Source organism: Pholis gunnellus, assembly GCF_910591455.1.
Source record: "Pholis gunnellus genome assembly, chromosome: 17".
NCBI lineage: Eukaryota > Metazoa > Chordata > Actinopteri > Perciformes > Pholidae > Pholis > Pholis gunnellus.
In genome coordinates, this window is record NC_136544.1 from 21,367,023 (window position 1) to 21,381,039 (window position 14,017).

Sequence of the window (14,017 nt, forward strand, 5' to 3'; positions counted from 1 at the left end):
TTTCCGACATGGATCGTTTTTGTTTTTGTTATCTTTCACCATCGTCCCAAAAAGTCATTTCACCCGCTCTGAAGTCACTTTAAATCATAAAGATATATCATCTATAGTGGTTATTTTCATAAAAACACTCAATTCAAATGATAAGGAAACTTATTGTGTTTTTATTGTCATTATTATTTTTACTGAATTATAATAATGTGTTTAGAGCTCGTGTTAGAAGTTAAACATCATAATTCATCTCTAATTCATCTTTAATATATTAATCTGAAAACATCTCCTTCAAACTACTGGATTTATTCAAGTTTATCACCAAAACTACATTTTACAGACTACATGTGAACACATCATGATGACGTTATAATGTAGCTTCAGCCAGTACTCATGTTCACTGAGCAGAGCCTGAAGGCATCATGATGCAACTGAAGTGAACCTCGTCGGTTAGCCGTTAGCCGTTAGCGGTGCTGCTAACGTTACTAGCTCTAAACACTGATTGAAATATTTACATTTACTAAGTTGCCACATTTAGCATTTTCCGTTCACTTTGTTCTTTAAATTTAAGTTTTTAAAATATGTTGATAGTTATTTTTTTAAGTGTCAAACGTTTGCTGGTTCATGCTTTAAAATGTGAGTATTTTATGTTTTTCTAGATATTATTTTATTGTAAATTTATTATTTTAAAGATATCCAAATGGGAATCACTTACAGCTGTTTTTCCTTTCTTTTTTTCTATTTTCTGACATTTTATTGGTTTAACAATTAACTAAATAACAAAAAGAAAAATCTAAAGATTAGTTGATAACAATTAAAAATAAATAAATAAATACTTGTTGCCCTAAACCAGTTTTTAAGATGTTAGTATTTTACAGTTACGTAGATCGGTTACTCATCAAAAACTACATTTTACAAGATTACTCTGAACTCATCAGACTTCGTATGAAACGCGTCTATAACAGCGCGGTGGTGCTCTGCAGCCTCTTGTGGCCACAACGAGTATTACAACAACAAACACTTCCTGACGACAACAACAAAATACTTTTTTTTTTTTTTACTTGTTTTCACAGAAAATACGTAACTTTGAATAATCATCCTGGCAAAACCTTTTTCCACCCGTTCTTAAGTCACGAACATGTTTTGACCGCTCAAAGCTTCCGTAGTTCTGTGACAGGAAGACTCAAAACGTAACTCGGTCCGCGGTACGGAGAGCTCGTCTCACCAGACTCGCGCATCATAATACTTCTGAAATGTGCTTTTCTTTGTTTCACGTTATTGTGTATTTAATATCTTTCGGGTAAAACTCTTTGAAGAGCACGTCTGCAGCGTCTGGACACTTTGATGGACGTTATGTTAAGATAAAATAAACCTTTATTGATCCCCAGCATCAGCACAAACACACCAAACAGTAAAAGAATCACATTAATAAAACATAACGGCAAAGTGACATCGGTGTGGTTCTTTACACTCTTTTGGCATTTTAAAGAAAGATTACTTGATAACAACAATACTATGGTCCGCAGCCGTGCGTCGCTGCTCACGAGCAGGGGTACGGTGACGTAGGTCTGGTGTGACGTAGGTCTGGTGTGACGAGTGTTTTGGGTCTAAAGTGGAAACTTTTACCTCAGAACTCAGTAGACGTCTCTCTCTCTCTCTCTGACACTAAGAGGAATTATTCATGATACCAATAACAATAATTATTGATGGAAATAATAATAATAATGAGGTCAGAATAATAGTATTAATTTTATTTGTTTTAAGACACTTTTTATTTTGTATATGCTTACTCGATGTAACACTTGTTCCGACTCCATCTTGTAATTGATAATGTGTTTGTGCCTTTTTTTTGTTTGTTTGGGATAAAAAGAAGGAAATGCATATATATAAATATACCTGTATATTTATGTATATGTGAGTTTTGCTATAACAGTGATCCTCGCTCTCTTGTTCACGCTGTCTCCTCCTCCTCGGCCTCCGTTCACCATCGAGGGTCTGAAACTAAAGAAACTAAAAAACAAACGATTAGAGAACGCGTCAATGAAAACCTACTTTTTCTACTTGTGCCTTTTCTGTGTGTGTCGTCATCATCGTCTTCATCATTCAGTTCAGAGCCTGTTTTCTTCATGCACCCCCCCCCCCCCCCCCCCCCCAGTTGTTTCTATCGCTCTTTTCTTTGCTCATGTATTTGTCTATATGCCCCCCCCCCCCCCCCCATCATGTTCAGTGTCCTTCTCTCAGTTCCTCAGAACTCTTTGTGCCTTTCTCTCTTTTCTCTCTTTGCTGGGACCGTGTTTTGAGGGCAGCGTCGTCTGTCCTCCCCCGTGTGGTTAGTTTCAGGTACTACATTGAATTTAATGATATAATATAAATATAGTGAAACATAGCTGTCGCCTGTCTCGTCTGTTTTTATTCTTCTTCTCTGAAACCTTTGAATGATTTTATCTGTGAATCACATCAGGTAAATGTTTTCTTCAATAATAATAATTATTCTATCAGATAAAAAAGATTAATTCACCAAATGTTTTATTTACTTGTGAAATAGTTTTATCCCCAAAAGAATACTATATATAATAAATATATATATATATATATATATATATATATATATATATATATATATATATATATATATATATATATATATATATATATATATACTGTTTAGTAATGAAACTGAATGTATTCCACAAACACTTACATGTTACAAAAATCATACGACTGACACAGAAAATAAGAAATATCAATAATAATAAATGAGAATAATAAACATCCAAAACATTGTAATAATTATAATTTATCTGTCTGGAACATTTCATACAGACTCTGTAGCTCAAAGTGCTGCACGTTTAAAAATAAATAAAAACAGAAAACCTCACTTTTACAAATAGAATAAATTGAAGCGGAAGAAATAAAGTCTCTAAATGATGATTAAAGTCTTTAATCTGTAGTTTAACGGTCGGGTGATGTTTTAAGCTTCTCCTGTGAACTCATTGCAGTTTGATGAATATTGGATTCGTCTCATATTATATATAATGTTTGAGTTGAAAGAAGAACATCTGATCATAATATATCATATAATATCAGTCGAAGCTGCTTTATTTTTGTCCACCAGTCAGCAGAAAACAATGAAAACCAGCGACTACAGTCGATAGTGAAGTAAAACAAACCAGTCAGTAAATCTGCAGGGTTATTTATAATTCATTTGATCTGTGAAATGTTTTATTTTTCTTAACTGGGATTAAATAAAAATAAAATAGTAAACTTTTACAGGAAATTAAATGTCTGATAACGGTTATTTGCACCGACCGATTATCAATCTGATATTTTCCCAAATTGAATATACTATTGACTTTACTTCTTGGAATCTTAATCGGTTTTATGTTTAATTTACTGATTCTCAATCTGCTGCAAATAAAAAACTAATATACACAAAGATGTATATGAAGATTTCAAGGCCAAGAATATTTTATGCTGATTTAATATTTGGTAAAATTGTATGTACTCAATACACTATTTTGTGTATATTTGTATATATTTTTCACATACCTTTTATATCTTCTTTTGGGGGGTAATTAAGTTAAAAAATAGCCTTTTATATTCTTTTAATATTATTTGATTACTTGTTGGGGATAATACTTACATAACTGAGTTAATTCTTTTTTAAATAGTTCTTTTAATTCGTAATTTCTTTCCTAAAACCAGATTCAAATCATTCTCCAGCATCAGTTTCCTGACATGAACTCTGAGGAGAGTCCTTCACGAGCCCGTCGGATAAATGATTGACATGAAACGTAAACCAATGAAACAAAAGGTCAAAGGTGATTGAGAGAAGGTTTTATCCAATGAGGTTTTAGATTAGGTCAGTAGGCGGGATTTAGGAGTGATGCGTTCGTTACAAATTCTCGGCGTAGCCCGGCTACTGTTCTTGTGCGGGAACATTCACCCGTCGTGAGTACTTACAGTACTTAAAATGTATATTTTAAATACAATAAAGTATTTGTAGTTCAATTAAAATATATACTCTCATACTTTGTTGATTTCTATCTCCCGGCAGCAGCCCGCCCCACTCGACTCCACCCGAATCACGTGCGCAGCGGGTTCAACGTTTGAACAAATCTAACGCAGCCGCTGCCGTGTTTTGTTGTTTTTCCAGCGGTGTATATCGTGTGTTTGGCCTGTCAAAACCAAACCGGGTGACTTTTCACTGGAACGACGAGACTGGAACAACAGGGATGCACATGACTAAAAAGTAAAAACTAAATACTAAGTGTGACTCAGCTGTCAGGGTCTAATGTGACGCCGACATCTTTTTCTGGCGGTTTGTTTGTGTCTTAAAAAAAAATCGACGTCTGCGCTAAACTAAGCTAACGTTAGCCGACTTAGCTAGCTGTTTCTTTTTTACTATCCCGAACAACAACAACAACTACGTTTTAGCTCTTCGTACTTTGTCTTTAAGAGGTTCGTTTAGATTATAGTAGCCGATGTAATTCGTACCAAATGGCGCCGTGTCACGGTTTAAGTAGCTAGCTTGTTAGCTTAGCAAAGGTTGCTTGTGTTTATTGTTCTCACTGATGTCTCTGTTAGCTTGTTAGCTGACATTTATTTATTTAATTTTTCTCCACCTTCTGCAGGACCAGGAACACAATGAAACCGCCATCACAGACTTCTCCTTTAAGCAGCATAGTAAGTAGTGAGTGTTTGTTTATTAGGAAAATAATAAAAAGCTGTTGTTATTAGCAGGGGCGGAGCCAGACGGTGTAAACATCCGGGGCTCAGCCCAAAGCTGAAGGGGCCCTAGGGGGGGGGGGGGTGTATTTATATAAGCAATCTTTTTAAAATCATTTAAGATGATAGGATGTCTAAAGTCTGGACACCATTTTGGAAAACAAACATGATAATCATCCTGTAGATCCTCCTGATATTTGTGTCTTCATCATTCTGAAATCATAACATTACTAAAGAGACGAGCATCGTTATGATTTTATGGATCCTTGTACTCTTTATAGGTTCTGCTTATCGGTTATTTTTTATTATTACAAAAATGAATAGTTATTTATTACATCATCACAAAAATTCATTTTGAGTGATTTTATTCCGTATAAATATCGGCCTTAAAGAGTTTGTATTGTTCCTTTTGTAGCAGTTTTCTATAAACATGCTCACCTGTTACCTGTGTCTGCAGGTGTTTGAAGGCGTCTACAACAATGCCAGAATGCTTCACTTCCTCACAGCAGTCGTGGTGAGTAGAGATTTCACGATGTTACATTTTATTATACATCACCGTTTATTGTTAGAGGAAAAATCACAATCTTATGGTTTTCATGCTGATAAACTAGAATATTTCCACTCAAATATTTACGTCCTTTACGTTGTGAAAGTCATCGATAGTTGTGATTAAACACACAGTTAAAGTGATTAGGAAATAAACGAAGTTCAACAGCTCATAATTCATCTCTAATATCTATTTCATATTCATAAACATCTCCTTCAAACTACTGAATTTTTTCAAGTTTATCACCCAAACTACATTTTACAGACTACATGTGAACACATCATGATAACGTTATAATGTAGCTTCAGCCAGTACTCATGTTCACTGAGCAGAGCCTGAAGGCATCATGATGTCACTGAAGTGAACCTCCGTTGGTTAGCCGTTAGCGGTGCTGCTAACGTTACTAGCTCTCCTCTGATTGGTTGTTTACAATGAAACATGATCAGAGATCAGAGACTAGAAACGCATCAATGATGTCCTGATTGCAGACCGATCTTACTGAATATAGGCCAATAATACGATCGGACGGAGCCTGAACGCACCATAACGTGACTAAATGGAACCTCCGTACCTGAAGTCGTAGTAAAAACAAACAGACTGAAGCTTTCTTCTGGTTTCAGGGCTCCACCTGTGATGTGAGAGTTAAAAACGGAGCCGCGTACGAAGGAATCTTCAAGACTTTAAGCTCTCAGGTAACATGAAAACCTCTTCTCTGTGTTCTTTAAGTGTTTACACTTTACACAACGTCTATCTGAGTCCTCTTCTGTCTGCTTTCAGTGCGAGCTAGCTGTGGATGCTGTCCATAAACAGAGCGATGGAGATGGAGGAGGAGAAGGAGGAGGAGGAGGAGGAGGAGGAGAGGAAGAAGAAGGAGGAAGCCCGTCCTCTCCTCCTAAGATCGAGGATATAACTGACACCATGATCTTCAGCCCCAGCGACCTGGTGACCATGACCTGCCGAGACGTCGACCTCAACTTTGCTGTCAGAGGTAACGAGACGCAAACGATCGAATTCCATCGATACCAGTGTTTGTGTTCATGTGCTGCTCTTTAGAGGAGGCAGAATACGTGTTGAGCTGTGTGTGTGTGTGTGTGTGTGTGTGTGTGTGTCTGTGTGTGTGTGTGTGTGTCTGTGTCTGTGTGTGTGTGTGTTCAGACACGTTCACCGACACGTCCATCAGCTCGTCGCGGGTGAACGGGGACCACCGGGAAAAAGTCCTGCAGAGGTGGGACGGGAACGGAAATGGAGAAAACTTTGAACTGGAGGCCGACACGGTGAGACACACACACACACACACACACACACACACACACACACACTCAGGATGATAATAATAACTTTATTTAAAAACATAACAAAACAATTGACAATAAATTTGACAGTTAAACAAAATAAAAATATAAAACAAGATAAAAATAATATAAATAATTACAACAAATACCATCAGTTCAGATCAAAGTGACTACAAATCAATAATGATATCAAATAAAAGCAGAAGTCTGTGATGGAGGAGCTCATCATACGTATCTCACTCACAGGTTTATTTAAATATATATTTAAATATATATTTATATATTTAAATATCAGCGCTTTCCTTCCACTCATCCGTCACGTTTTCTTCTTCTCTTCAGTCTAACGGTTGGGACGCCAACGAGATGTTCAAGTTCAACGAGGAGACGTACGGCGTGAAGTCCACCTACGACTCCAGCCTCTCCATGTACACGTGAGTCAGAGGAGCCGAGACCTCCGTCGCTGTTATTGTCCCGTCAGTTCTGATCATAACGCATCACGTCCAACTCTCTGATGTGGAACTATGAGGGAGAGCACATCAACACCAGGGTTCTGATTTCATGTTGATCTTTGTCCGCTGAGGTTCTCCTCGGTTCCACTTGAATTTAAACTCTACTCATTTAAAGACACGGTCTGCGTACTAATACTACTACAACAACAAACCTATAATAATAATAATCCCCCAAAATAAATGTCATCTAAAGGAGCAAAAGGAGTTTTATTTTAGATGAAAGTCTCACCCAGCTTATAATCACATAGCAGACTTCTTCTTCTCTTTCTGCTCATAAAGCAGCTTTAAAGAGTTCACGTAGATCTTTGACAGACAAAGCAAAGTTTAAAGTCTGATTTGTGTCTCCTGTGTTTTTTTTCTCCCAGCATGCCTCTGGAGAAGGGGACCTCCGAGGTCTTCCGTCAGCGGGAAGCTCGAGCTGCTCGTCTGGCCAACGAGATCGAGGGCAGCCTGCAGTACCGCCGGAGGGTTTCTCTGGAGAACGACGAGGGCCGCAGCGAGGAGGACAAGTACAGCTCGGTGGTCCGAGAGAGGGAGGACCGGGCCAGCCCCGGGTTCACGTCCACCGGGAGGCGAGTTCTTATCATTTATGGCTGCTTTGTACACGTTAAAGTCCAGATATCACATCATCCAGGCTGCTTTCCTTCAGCTCTGTGAACACTAAATACAACGTTTCGCTGTGATTTCATCACAATAAACATACAAAAGATGCAGAAATATCTACATAATGATGACGATCTGTAAACAGTCTGAATTCATGTTTTGTTAGTAAAGAACTTTTAAAATGTTTGTTTTCTGAATGGAGTCTGGTTCTATCAGTGCTACGCTAAGCTAACATTGTAGCAGCTCCATCAACGCTGTGAACACAGCAGCGTGTTGTTGTTGTGTCTTCTTTCCTCCGTAGTTTCTGATTCAACGTCATCAGCGGTGACCGGAGGAATTTCACATATTTGCGTTATTCGTGTCTTTGTACTGACTTTGTACGTTAACGATTGTTTAATGTTTAAAGTTCGTGGCGCCCTCAAGAAGAAGTTTCACTTTTACTTCCTGAAATCTTCCCAGAATGCCTCTCACCTCCTCTCTTTCTCTCCAGGGAGGGTAAATACATTCCTCTCCCTCAGCGGGCGAGAGAGATCGGCCTCTCCGGCAGAACCGGCGCCTCCGGTCGGACCGCCGCTCCCACGACGGCGCCGGCGACCTCGTCCTCCTCCAGACACGCGGCGCCGGGCTCGTCCTCGGACCGGAGCAGCCCGCTGTCCGTCAGAACCGCCTACTCTCCCCACCAATCACAGAGCAGCCCGCCGGCGGCCGGCAGCCCCCCCTGCACCAATCACGTCCTCCCGCACTCCCTCTCTCACCCGCAGGCGCTCGCCGACTCAACGCGCTCAGCCGTTAACGGAGGTACGGAGGAGCTGCAGCGCGTCGGTATCACGCAGTAAAAATGAGCTTCACATGAAGGAAAACCTTCACGTTCACACCGTGTGTTCAATGCAGTTTACAATCAATATCAGTAAAGCAGCCGTAACTAGAATACGAGGATTCTAAAAGTCAACTCATTTCATTTATTAACTAATCTTTCTTTTCTTCTTTTGTTTGTTATTCAGTTAAATGTTTAATCTATAAAATGTCAGAACATTTTAAAAAAAACATTTGGATAACTTTAAATATATTAAAATTACAATGAAATAAAATGTAGAAAATATTCTTTCTGTAAATGTTTTAAATGTAAAGACGTCCCGTGAATATAAACTAGATATTAAAGACGAGTTAACGGCAGTTTAACGTCATTAAAACTACCGATGCAAAGATTTTAAATCAGACTACGATCATTTATTTCCTTTGACTTTCTGTAAACAACTAAAGATTCAACAACAAAGTGAAGAAACATTTCGAGTTTTTCACTTTCATTGGTTGAAATGTTGTTTTTCACTCTTTCATGAACCGTGAACCACGTCAACGTAGACATGATGTGAGTGGACCAAAGAGGTTTGATGTATTTATAACTGTGCTGTCTCTTTGTCTCTTTGTCTCTTTGTCTCTTTGTGTCTCAGTCACATCCAGAACTTCCCCCAAAACCCAGAGACTCCAGAGCAGCAGAACCCTGAGGACCCCCAACTCCTCTGCTGCAGGTATGTTCCCCTAGTGACCAGTACCACGAGTACCACGAGTACTCTATCAATACTAGTACTCTCTATCAATACTAGTACTCTCTATCGATACTAGTACTCTCTATCGATACTAGTACTCTCTATCGATACTAGTACTCTCTATCGATACTAGTACTCTCTATCGATACTAGTACTCTCTATCAATACTAGTACTCTATCAATACTAGTACTCTATCAATACTAGTACTCTATCAATACTAGTACTCTATCAATACTAGTACTCTATCAATACTAGTACTCTATCAATACTAGTACTCTCTATCAATACTAGTACTCTATCAATACTAGTACTCTATCAATACTAGTACTCTATCAATACTAGTACTCTATCAATACTAGTACTCTATCAATACTAGTACTCTCTATCAATACTAGTACTCTATCAATACTAGTACTCTATCAATACTAGTACTCTATCAATACTAGTACTCTATCAATACTAGTACTCTATCGATACTAGTACTCTCTATCAATACTAGTACTCTATCGATACGATGGAGGAAACCGCTCTGGGGAAGAAGCTGCTCCTCAGCCCGTTAGGACTCGATAGCTCATGTTGTGTCCTCTTTCTCTTCCTTCCAGTCTCTCGTGGTCCTAAACCAGACGCCCCCCCCCAGGACCTTCCTCTGGGCGGACCCGTCTTCTTAGACTCCTCCTCCTCCGCTTCTGTTACTATGGCAACCACCGCCAAACCCTCCGGCCCGACCCCCCTCTTCCCCGTCGACGGTGAGACGAACGTCTGGAGATTATAAAACTTTATTTTACATTAATAACAATTCAAGTAACAAAGATGACGTGTGAGCTTTAAAGGTTTTAAACACGTCTCTGTGTTCTCTCAGTGAACGAGATCCTCAGCACGAAAGAGAGAACTGAAGCTCTGTCTGAAGGAAAGAGCTGCAAAGGTAAGAGAAGAAGAAGAATATTAATATTAATATTTCTGCTTTAATGCAGCTCAGATCCTCTCAGACTCATCTGATCTCTTGTCTCTCAGCTCCAACGGTGCAGCAGAGGAACCAGCTGGAGGAGCTCCGCAAGTTCGGCAAAGAGTTCAGGGTGAGACTGATGTGATGCTGAGGGGTCACAGGGGTCACAGGGGTCACAGGGGTCACAGGGTGATGTGAGTGTTTAAACATGTGTCTGTATGAGTCACAGCTGTCAGACAGACCTGAAGCTGTCTCTGACCTCTTTGACCTCAGAGGAGCTGCTGGCCTCCTCCTGTTCTCCTCCTGTTCTCCTGCTGCTCCTCCTGTTACTGTGTCGTTTACATGTTTTCTGTTGCTTCCTGATAATTAATAATAATATGATAATAGTTTCTCTCCGTCTCTCAGCTGCAGCCCACCTCCTCTCCGTCAGCGAGTCCGGCCTCTGCAGATCCTCCTCAGCACAGCTCCGCCTCACCCGACTCCTCCTCCACCGCGCCTCCTAAACCCTCCACCTCCTCTGCCCAAGACCTGCAGCAGACCACGGAGGCTGGCCCGACCCCCACAGCTGCTGCTGCTGCTGCCGGCCCTCAGGAGTCCTCAGGGCCCGAGGGGCCACAGTCTGGAGGAGGCGAGGACGGCCGTCCGGATGGCGGCGAGCGACCCGAGGCCGCAGCTGCAGCGTGAGTAACACGACGAGTCCTGCTTGATCCTGGACCACCATGGATCCAGGTCTCTGTGAGGACCTGGTCTAAACAGTCACCGACCTAAAGTCTGATTTCAATCATCTGATCTTTCAGGAGCATGCTGGGTAGTGGAGTAGATTTAGGTCCTAGCTGTGTTAGCTTAGCATCCATCGTCTTCATCATCATAAGTCAGTAATTTGTGCTTTTATCTTTTCTATCAGAGATTAATAAACGATTATTGAGTAATAAATGAAGCTGTTCGTCACGCTGGCCTTCCTCAGTCATTGGTGTCGTTTGTTCTTCTTCATTCTCTGCTTCGTTGCTCAAGAATTTCTTCTTTTTTTTCAGGCAAGTGAAAAACTCGACATTGAATCCAAATGCGAAAGAATTTCTTCCCATAAAAGTGAACGTGGTCCAGGTGAGTGCGTCGCCGTCTGTCTCTGATGCGAGTGTGACTTCTCTCTCTGACATCACGTCTCTGTCGTTGGGACAGAAACCCGCTCCGACCCCGACCCCCCCTCGACCGACCCCCCCCAGCCCCTCATTGGTCCTGGCTCCTCCAGGTCAGCCAGGGGGAGGAGCCATCTACAGCAACCCCCCGGGGCACTACCTGTCCTACGTCTCCCCGCTGCACATCCAGGGACACCAGATCCAGGTGCGTGTGTGAGTGTGTGTGAGTGTGTGAGTGTGTGAGTGTGTGAGTGTGTGAGTGTGTGAGTGTGTGAGTGTGTGCGTGTGTGCGTGTGTGTGTGCGTGTGTGTGTACACGTGTACGTGTGTGTGCTTTATTCCACATTTACCTCCCGTCTCCTCCTCAGGCTCCTCAGATGTATCAGTACACCATGTCGACTGTCAACCAGGGCAAATACCCCAGAGCCAAAGGTACACACACAAGTCGAAGCCTCAACTTCCTGTTTACAGCCCCCCCAAAGCATTATGGGAACTGTAGTGAGACGGTGATCATGACGCGTGGTTCTGTTTCAGGCCCGGTGGTGGGACAGCGTCCGGAGCACCACGCCTCCCAGGCCTCCTCCATGATCTCGGCCGCGGCCTCGGCAGCGGGACCCCCGCTGGTGGCCTCGCCGTACCCCCAGTCCTACCTGCAGTACGGCCAGGTGATCCAGGCCCTGCCCCCCCACTACCACGGACAGGTATGTAAGCTCTCGACGGCCCGTCTGCAGCAGAGTTACATGTTGAAGACATGAAGTCAGACTTCTCCTCTGTCTCCGCTGTGTCCAGCCGGTCTACTCGATGCTTCAGGGCGGAGCCAGGATGTTGACCTCGGGGGCCCCTCCTCAGCAGATGGGTCCCCCGGGCCCCCAGTACCCCGGCCAGGCTGAGGGCCCCCAGGGGCCACAACAGGCCATGTATGGTAAGCAGGATCCAGTTTTGTATTATTCCTTGTTTTAATGAACGGCACAACGGGATTTCAATCCATCAGATGGTTGAATGTCTTGATTATAGTTGAGTTAACGGTCGACTTTATTGAACAAATGAAACGATGATTTCACGTCTTTCCGGTTGAAACATTTGGGACGTTGTTGAGTTCACACGTCAACAACACGTGTGACATAGACGTGTTGTTTTAACGCTTGTTGTCCGTCTGTTCCTCTTCCAGCTCAGTCCTTCTCTCACCACTCGGGCGCCCTCCATCACCCTCAGCCCTCCAGCACCCCGACTGGGAACCAGCCCCCCCCCCAGCACAGCGCTCCCAGTCCGGGACACAATCAGGTACCAGTGAGTCCCGTGAGGGGTTTCCTGTGATGTCACGATGTGGGATCTTTGATCGTTCATCTTTGTCTCTCTGCTCTCAGTCGAGTCAGGCGGGTCCTCAGCCTCAGTCCATGTTCCACACTGGAGGTCTGCAGGCCCCGACCCCTCCCAACCTGCAGCCGGGCCACAGCTCCCCCCAGGCCTCGTACGCCATGCAGGGGTACAGCCTCCCCGGCCACCAGCCTCTGCCCCACGGCTTCCCCTCCATCAGCCAGCTCACACAGGTGAAGAACGAGCAGTGAAGCTGCTTTGTGTTCCTGCATCAGTAATAATGATGTCAGAGTGTCACACGCCGTGCTGTTTGTCCTCTGCAGGCTCACGTCACAGGAGGCATGTCAGGACCGCACCACTCAGCGGGTCACGGCCTGCCGCCCGTCATGCTGCACTACGTCTCTCCTCAGCAGGGCGGGGGCTCCAACCCCCAACACGGCCCCCAGCAGGGGGCCCCGCAACACTTCTACATCGGACACCCACAAGGTAGAGCTCATCACTGTGCGCCACAATATGTCACCTATGACGCGTTGCACCGTGACTCTTTATGACGCGTTGGTATAGTATGTTATAAATAATGTTCTTGAATTCAGAAAGCTGTTAAATGGACTTTGTAAAGACGTCTGCGTGTGTTTTGTCCTGCAGCGCTTCAGGTCCAGGCTCACCCCTCCCAGCAGCTTTCCTTCCACCCGTCTGCTAACTGAGCCCTTCATGCGGCGTCAGGACTGAGGAAGACGAGCGCTGCTGTGACGACTCCCCCCACCTTTAAACAAATTAAAAATGAATAAATGATAATAATCTTCAAACAAGTCGTAACATTCCCACCTCATGACGTGAAACTAACGCATCCTCATCTTGACCCACATCACCGTTTAGGCAGAAAGACGTTTCTGTGTTTTAAAGTGTAAATAGTTTTCACAGTGAAGAAGCTGGACGGCAGACGATAAACGTTGGAAACTTCAAGACTGAAGACGGTGGAAACAGTTTTTCTTCTCGTCCCCCCTCTTTTGTCCTTTTACAGACGAAACCAGTTCATTAATAATAAAACCACTGAATTAAAACTAATGTCCTGGAAGCTGTTTTGCTTGAACACATGAAGTCAGAGGACGACTCGTCACTGATGTCATGAGGAGATGAGGATTCATGGAGGAAACAATGCACATAATATAATATATATAACATTATTAATGTGCTGCTGAATGTCAAACATGGTTAGTTTAAATGGATGACCACATTAGACTGATACATAAATAAATCATCTTAAAATAAGAACAAAGTTTAGTTTTCATCTGTAATTCAGATGAAATATCAAAATGTGTCCCGAGAACGAAAGAAACGTTTCTGTTGTTAAATGAAAGTAGAAGTTATTAATAAATAATCAAATGTAGAGTTGAACGTTTTGTGAAGTTTAATTGC

At 42.4% G+C, this 14,017-nt stretch overlaps 1 protein-coding gene across 1 annotated transcript; it reads left to right on the forward strand.

The window, feature by feature from the left end:
- Nucleotides 1-4,149: 4,149 nt before the first annotated feature.
- On the forward strand, nucleotides 4,150-13,646 carry atxn2l (ataxin 2-like). The gene is made up of 23 exons (XM_079178040.1): nucleotides 4,150-4,240; nucleotides 4,623-4,674; nucleotides 5,174-5,230; nucleotides 5,884-5,955; nucleotides 6,041-6,251; nucleotides 6,419-6,537; nucleotides 6,895-6,986; nucleotides 7,430-7,640; nucleotides 8,162-8,465; nucleotides 9,116-9,193; nucleotides 9,815-9,958; nucleotides 10,072-10,134; nucleotides 10,224-10,285; nucleotides 10,561-10,835; nucleotides 11,187-11,256; nucleotides 11,332-11,493; nucleotides 11,656-11,719; nucleotides 11,822-11,988; nucleotides 12,077-12,209; nucleotides 12,456-12,568; nucleotides 12,652-12,834; nucleotides 12,925-13,087; nucleotides 13,247-13,646. Exons 1-23 carry the CDS (start codon nucleotides 4,224-4,226, stop codon nucleotides 13,303-13,305), a joined length of 2,871 nt encoding a protein of 956 aa, XP_079034166.1. The 5' UTR covers nucleotides 4,150-4,223; the 3' UTR covers nucleotides 13,306-13,646.
- Nucleotides 13,647-14,017: the final 371 nt, after the last annotated feature.